This window comes from Myodes glareolus, chromosome 25 (genome assembly GCF_982192425.1).
Source record: "Myodes glareolus chromosome 25, mMyoGla1.1, whole genome shotgun sequence".
In the NCBI taxonomy this organism is placed as follows: Eukaryota; Metazoa; Chordata; class Mammalia; order Rodentia; family Cricetidae; genus Myodes; species Myodes glareolus.
Window position 1 is genome coordinate 40,493,896 of NC_142050.1, and position 8,328 is coordinate 40,502,223.

The window sequence follows — 8,328 nt, forward strand, 5'->3', positions numbered from 1 at the left end:
AGCTTGCTCACTAGGGCTTGGGGATCATGAGTATAACTTGGCTCCTGATCTGTGTGAGCTCCACACCCTAGTAAGATGGGCTACACCAAGTGGGAATCAGATGACATTTATTTTTCTGTCCTAAGGCCAATTTGATCAATAAGCCGAGAAAATTGTGCAATTTGCTATTTATTTCTTCTTTCTTTCTGTCTGATTTCTATATATTTGGAGATTCTAGCCCTGAAAAGGATCTTGGCATAAATTGTGTGCATGTTTGATGAGGGTAATTCTTTCTAATCACTATATCTGCTGTGTCATTTCTCTTTTTTTTCATTTAAGAAAATAAATATATTTCATTTAATTTTTTTGTAGGTTGGATAATTTTAATTATGTACAATTCACTTTCTCTGGGATAAGGAAGGAACCAAAAGAAAATCTTAGTTCTGTTTTAACTCAAAGAAACATATATATATATATATATATTCATATCATATATATATATACGTATCATATATATATATATCACAGTCCTGTGTACACAAACAGATGCACACCATGAGAAGTTATATACGTAAGCACACTAACATGCACACTATAAGGAGTTATATACCCCCACTCCTGCTATGAAGAGAAATGGCCCCTTTACAGAATTGCTTCCTAATTCTTTGACTTGAAGTTTTTCATCAGAACTTGACTCAGAGCAGCCTTCACATCCTTGTTCCTCAGACTGTAGATGAGAGGATTCAGCATGGGGGTCACCACAGCATAGAAGACCACTACCAACTTGTCCTGCTCAGCAGAAGCTGTGGAGGGGGGCTCCATGTGTGTGAAGAGGGCCATTCCATATGACATGGAGACCACAGTCAGGTGGGAGGCACAGGTCCCGAAGGCTTTGCGGCGTCCCTGGGTGGAGCGGATCTTCAAGATGGCAGCCACAATGTGGGCATAGGACAGAGAGACCAGGCAGCAGGGCACCAGCAGCACCACCACACTAGAGGCCAGTATCACCACCTGGTTGAGGGTGACGTCCACACAGGCCAGCCTGACAAGGGCCAGTGTCTCACAGGCCACATGGTTGAGCACGTTGTGCCCACAGGTGGGAAGGCGCATGGTGACCGCTGTCTCCACAGCAGAATTCACCACACCCACAAGCCAAGAGACACCTGCCAGAACCATGCAGAGTCTTGGACTCATGACCACGGTGTACCGTAGTGGATCACAGACAGCCACATAGCGATCATAGGCCATGGCAGCCAGCAGCAGGAACTCAGTCCCTCCTAGGGCCAGAGCAAAGAAATGCTGAGTCCCACATAGGGCAAAAGAGATGGTCTTCCTCTCCATGAGGAAGTGCGCCAGCATCTGGGGGACCCCACTGGAGGTGTAGCAGATGTCCACCACTGACAGGTGGCAGAGGAAGAAATACATGGGCAGGTGGAGCCGTGGGTCCAGTGCAATCAGAACGACGATGAGTCCATTGCCCAGCAGAGTCAGCAGGTATGTGGCCCCAAAGAGGACAAAGAGTCCAGCTTGGATGTGCTTGTCACTGGAGAGACCCATCAGGACAAACTCACTCACCCAGCTCACGTTTTCTCTCCACATGGAACAGCTGGGTCAGCTGGCCAGAAATAGGGAAGGACAAGTCAGGGAGGGCAAGTACAGGTGCCACCAAAAGTCTTGCACTGAGTCCTAGGTTGTGATTGGAGCTGGACCTGGGACATAGCCTGGTTCTTTAATTTAGGTGAGTAGGGAAGAATGTAGTCGAGGCAGTGGAGGAAGGAAGACATGGCTGCTGACTCAAGTGTATGTGGCTCTGAGGAGCTAATCCCACTTCAATCATCCTTCTATGTCCAGGACTCCACAAGTTGAAATACAGGGGGCAATCTGTCAGTGTAGAAGGAAAGAGAAGAAATACAATGGATGGTGGAAAAGAGGAGAGAGTAATACGAGATGAAAAAATGAAAGTGAAAGAAAACCTCAGGAAGGAAGATGTAAAAGTGCAAAAGGTTTTTAATGAAAATGGGAAACAGCAAAGAAAGGTAGATTCTTCAATGTCAGACAATAACTGTGCAAGTCTTACAGGTACCACTGGGTATAGAAGGGCTGCTTCAGCACTCCTGAATGCCATTTTGTTAGCATCCATTGAGTTGTACTTCCTGTTCCTGGTGAGTTCCAGTTTAAATGATGGTGTGGAAGAGAATGCTCTCACATCCTCCTCACTGCACCAACCATCCCCAAGGAGGGACTCTCTTTGAGATGGGAATCTGCTGTGTCCTGGAAATGGTGTGGGTTTTCATTGTTGTTGTTCCTGTCTCTGAGAGAGAGAAAAAATACAGACTCACAAGTCTTGCTCTCTTGGTTCTCATAATTTAACCAGGGACACAGAGATTAATTTAAAAATTACAAAATTAATTTAATTGCATTAAGCATTATGAGAGGAACAAGGTCAGTGCTTGGATAATTAAATTTCAGCCTTCGTAATTAAATTATCATTGTGGATGTTCCTTATGTCGTTATTACATGTAACTAGTCTGGGAAGTGTTGAGCATTTATTTAGCTGTTTAAGAAGGCGATGAAAGGGTAGTGTGCTGCGAGCTTCTGGTGAGCCGTGGGAGCAGACACACTGACACCAAGCGGGAAATGATGGGAAAACTCTCAATCCTTTCACTGTTGTGAGTTCTTCCTCATCTGAGTTTGCACTAGATCACCATCTGTCTATCATGGTGACTCACTGGTTCTTGGGAAACTCCAATTAAATTCCCTCAGATTTCTTACTGGCAGTATAATCTCTAGGTATGCTTCTTTTACTCAAAATATTTAACAGGAAAATAACACGTTTATTGGAAAGTGTATTGAACATACTAGGCTCCCTTCTCTCAGCCAGTCTTTTGGGAAATCTTTCCTTTTAATATTAAGACTCTGTTCTTTGGAAATCAGTGGGTATGCAGAATCAAATCAGAAATAAAAGAAATGAACCTTTGTGCAGTCCTGGAAGTCAATGAACCAGTCTGTGCATATACAGCCAAGCAATATAAATACTGTATATTATCTTTAATACGGCTACAATGGAGTCACATCATCAATCATGAGAGTTCTGAAAAGCATAATTCTGTTTTGATTTCCCCTGGCTGGAAACAGAGGGTAGACGCCCACTTAGATTTTTGCAAGGGAGAGTAGAGAGTTGCTGAATAGTGCAGGCAGCTCTGGCTTCCCTTTGGCTTTGATCCTGACCAGAAGATATCACTGCGGCAACCGTGACAGGCAGAAAGTGACTTTAGGTCTAAACAGACAAGATCGCCTGACAAAATTGGGAGCACAGGGGTGGGGGGAGAAGAGAGGGTGGAAGGGGAAGAGGAGGAGAGAAGGGGAAGGTTGAAGAAAATTTGAGGGAATGGGTTAATCGAGAAGACGGAAGGACAGAGATGAGAGCAAGGAAAGAGATATCTCGAGTGAGGGAGCTGTTATAGGGTTAACAAGAAACCTGTCTCTAGAAAAATTCCCAGGAATCTACAAGGATGACCCAGCTAAGACACTAAGCAATGGAGGAGAGGGGGCCTGATCTTGACTTGCTCTGTAGTTAGACTGATGAATATCTTAAATATCACCATAGAACCTTTACCCAGCAACTGACGGAAACAGAGGCAGAGACCCACATCGGAGCACTGGACTGAGCTCCCACAGTCCTGTTGAAGAGTGGGAGGAATGAGAATATGAGCAAAGAGGTCAAGACCATGGTGGGTGCACCCACTGAAACAGTCTACCTGAGCTAACGAAAGCTCACTAACTCCAGCCAGACTGGGAAGGAACAAGCATAGGACCAAACTAGTCCCTTGGATTGTGGTTGACAGTTGTATGTCTGGGGCAGACTGAGGGACCACTGGCAATGTCACCAGGATTTATCCCTACTGTTTTTGGAGAACTTATTCTATTTAGATGGATACCTTGCTCAGCCTAGCTATATTAGGGAGGACCTTGGACCTTCCCCAAAGCAATGTGCCTTTTCCCTCTCTGAGGAGTGGATGGGGGTGGAATGGGAGGGTATATTGAGGGAATGGGAAAGAGGAGAGGGAGTGGGAACTTGAATTGGTATGTATAATGAAAAAAATAGTTTGTTTTCTTTTTAAAAAATAAATTTAAAAAAGTGACTTTAGGTACCCAGTGAAGGTTAGTGGGTAGGGTTGAGATTAGGAGGTGCTGGATGGGATTCAGAACACTGGAACAGTCCAGAGACTGTCCACTGAGTTAGCAGAGGAAGTGGTTCAATTTGGACATGTTACCATTCCCAGATCACTTGTTGCTATAGACAGAATCCTCATCTTCTGACGAGTGTGAATGATCCAGATCCCATCCAGATTGTGGTCAATCCTGCTAGAAATAGAAGCAAACATGAAGGTCTTATCTCCTCCCTCTTGTTTCATATCTAAAGAACCCAGGGGGCCAGCTGAGGTCACCTGCTCAAGTTCAAGTCTCAAATTCACCTCAGGGCCAATCTGAAGCTGTAGTTATGATCTCAGGTGCTTCCTAACCTATAAGTGAGAGGCAGAAGTAGTTGTTGACAGATAGAGTCTAAGGATAAGTATACTTGATGGCCATAGACAGCAGATCTAGAATGGTATCTTGCTTTGTAGAGCAGGCAATGCATTGAATGCGCCATCAGAGTATCTGAGGTCCAGCTTGTCTGTTTGAGGAGGCTGCCCTGTTACAGGTTTCTTGACTTCCCTACCTCTGTTTTCTTCATCGGAAACACTGAACAACAACAAATAAATAAAGGTTTCGGCAGAGTATGTCGAGTGAGGCCAGATGAACCAGTAAACATGAATGCATCTTGGGAAAACACTCAGTAACTCCCTACCAGGCACTGCTCCTGCACTCAGAAAGTCCACATCACTTGTCTCTCTACGAGCATGAGGACAAGGGACAGTAGGAAGTCCAGGAGACCAGAACGCTAACAGAATGGGGGAGGGACACAAGGTCATTTACAATAACTTCTAATGACCAAATTTAATTGCAAAAGTCATGTTTCAAGACATTTCAGGAACCAAGGCAGCATCTATGTATAATCAGTGTCCATACCACTGTTATATAAAAAATGAACTCACCATCTCTTTGTTCTAGTAATATTTTGATGTTGGTTTTATAAAAGGACCAACTTTTTCTTAATATACGGTCTTGCTCTCAGCTTCTTCAGATAATAAGGGAATTCCATTTCCCCTTTCTGAATGTGGTAAACTTATGCTGTGTACTGGCAAGGACCCAACCTGTGACAGGAGCAGAGATTATAAGGGTCAACAGGTGAGGGAGCCCTCTGTGTGCAGAAACTTGTTCTTGCAAGGAAGAAGGAGAGATTGTGCCATGATGCCCTTCTCAGGGGAAGTCCCAACATCGTCTCAGGAACTGAAGACAGGTCCTGACTGTGTCCCAGGCAGTAGAAACAGAAGCTACAAAGTAGAACTAAGAAACAACCAATGTCTGCTCCTCTGAACTGGAAGTGATGGCAAGAATGCTAGGACAATGGGACCTGACTTTCTGCCTGCACAGAATTTCATCTTTGTCTAATTTTCATCAGTCACTAAGTTACACAGTTCTGTAGCATAGATATTTTTCACTTGTTCAGTTCAATATTAATGTTGAAAAACATTAATATTTCATCTAGTTAGAGATGTTTGTGATAAATATATAATGTGATAAAAATTTAATATTAAAAATATTTATGGGATTTTAAAGCAGCATATTAGGAAAACAATTCTCTGATCTTTCATAACTCTATATATACATAATAAAATTGTTAGCAAGAAGTAAGGGTCAGGGGTAAGAGACAGATCAATGGATGAAGGAGCCTGCCATTAAGTTTCACAACTTGAGTCTGACCCCTGAAATCCACCTAGAAAGAAGAGAGAACCTCCTCCTATACAAGTTGTCCTCTGACTTCTACTTGCATGCCCTTTTTATGTCCCCACATAAATAAATAATGAATTAAAAGTAAATTTAAAAAGAGGGGTCACTAAGTTTCCTGTTTTAGGATTCAGGTCACACACATAACTATTTTTGAGGTGAGTTCAATAAGTGAAATTTCTTGTCTTACAGACCAAAGAAAGATTTAAAGAAATAAGGATAAGAGGGCATATCATTAGAACTGGGAAAAACCAGTTGGTCCAAGGATAAAACATTTTTTAAACCTCTGATATATGAGCCTCTTTCCAAAGTCCATCTCTTACAGTGTGATACTTACTAACAAGTTTTTTTTGTTTCATTTTTTTTAAAGCTGGATCAAAATTAAACCTACTTTAGTTCCTTAAAAATTATGTTATTGGTACTGGACAGTGGAGAATATTTACTATCTCACCTTTTAGAAAAGATGGGTTCCATACCATCCTTTGGGCCATCTACCAGCCCTATCCCTCGTCCATTCCTTCTTACCCCAACAGTACAGATGTTTCAAGGCCAAGAAAATATCCAATGAGCTCTAATATTTTGTGTTTGTCTATATATTTAGAACATTTCAGTTGTATTGTGTGTTGGATGACTGACTGGGAAGGAGGACTTCATCGAATGACTTACATAATCTAAACCACAAATTTTAAGATGTCCAGCTGCAGCCAGCTAAAAAAAAAACGTACCTTAGAGGTTAGAAAAGCAGTCGTGGAAGCCCCCAGAGGTTTGGGCTCTTTCATCTCACCACCTCCTCTGACCGCTCCCTCTGGGCTAGCCCCTGAAGCTGATACTCACATTGTGTACCACACATTTTGGCTGGACATATGGCTCATCTCTTAGGAAGTCTTTGAAGCACTTGCCGTTCGTCTTCTTAGGCAGAGAGGTTTTGCTTTGTCGGTCTGAGCTGAGAACTTTCAGAGCTTCGGTATCCCCAGAGAGCAATTACTTTGTCTTGGTGTATTCTTGTACACTCTTCCTCCAGTTACATCTCTGCCACCCACCTTCCTTTCTAAAGTTCCCTTTGGGATCAACATTTTGAAAACTTATTGCCTCAACTTTTAATTATCCTTCCAGTTTCTAGGCTAATGAGACGATCGATGGCTCATCTTATACTCAGAGAATTTTGGCAGGAGTCTGGATAGAATTGTTTCCCTGACCTGGTGTGAGAAATTGAAATAAGTTGAGCAGTAGAGGACTAGATAACTCAGAGATTCTGGTCTGTCTTCCAGAGGGAGATGATAAAAATACCCACTTCCTTCCTCCTCTCAACTCAACAGTTGGTGACCATGGTGATGGAAGTATGTGCAACACAGTAGCACTGTCGTGTTCGGTGAAGTAGGACACAACATCACAGTCGCTAAAATGCTCCCCGTCTCCTTGGTGGTCTCCTGTATCACCTTCTACTATGTTCTGCTTTCCTTGCATAGTTTGATCTCATTAACATCTTTCCTCTTTTTGTGACTCTTGGTCTTCCAAAGTTTGGTCATCTTCCACAGTTTTTCATCTCTTATGGTATCGTTAGGAGAAACAGAAGCAGTGTTGTGTAAGGATTTTTTTTTCTTTCAACATTCACCAATCCAGTGTGGAAATAGAACCTGAGATTTTGGTGAGGTGAGAAGAGTAAAACAGATATTATTGTGTTATATACTAAAAGATTTCAATGATAACTGGGCAGTATTAACCGATAAAGCCTTCATGATAATCATGATCATCTCTTCAATGGCAATGACCTGAGTACTTCTGTTTTACTTCTTCTTCAGTCTATCTTAGGCTCATCTCTGTTCCTTTCACCACTGTGCCCAACTCGGGACCTCAGAGGACTAAAAGGCTTCCAGTTCCATGGAACTTGTAACTGGGAATTGCAGCCAAGAGAAAGAGGGAAGGCAAAAATAAAAAAGAAGTTGGACAACATCATGAAGGAAAGACTCATGAGAAGAGTGACTGCTGAGAAGCTGAACGCCAAAAGGCATCTCTTGTAAGAACTGATAGAGCACTACAAAGACAAAAGAGAAGAACCCTTAGGTGCCATTTTCCAGAATAAATTATTATAAATATATTTAAATAATAAATATAAATATATAAATAATTAATATAATTAAAATCCTTTCCTGCTTATAAAAATGCATCACATCTACTTCCCAAACACTTTAATGACGGATGATATGTAACTAGATTGTAAAAAAAAAGTAGGTTGGTAGAAAATATGTCTGAACAATTAGATGACTGTAGAAAACTCAGATGTGGAAAGGCAGTGGTGTCTAGGAAGAATCCATGGATTATCTCTGAATAATAAGATCACAATTTGTGTTTTATTCTTTTTTTGATTATGTATACTTAGAAATGTCTAAAGCAAAGACACATATATCATTATCAAATAGATATTCAACTGAAATTAAAAAAATCCTTAGACTTATCCTGTCC

At 41.8% G+C, this 8,328-nt stretch overlaps 1 protein-coding gene across 1 annotated transcript; it reads right to left on the bottom strand.

Moving 5' to 3' along the window:
- Nucleotides 1-536: 536 nt before the first annotated feature.
- LOC146889653 (olfactory receptor 2F1-like) lies at nt 537-7,789 on the bottom strand. Its single transcript, XM_087901731.1, has 3 exons — nt 6,703-7,789; nt 4,254-4,341; nt 537-1,860 (listed from the first exon to the last, which is right to left on the bottom strand). Exon 3 carries the CDS (start codon nt 1,576-1,578, stop codon nt 637-639), a length of 942 nt encoding a protein of 313 aa, XP_087757857.1. The 5' UTR covers nt 1,579-1,860; nt 4,254-4,341; nt 6,703-7,789; the 3' UTR covers nt 537-636.
- Nucleotides 7,790-8,328: the final 539 nt, after the last annotated feature.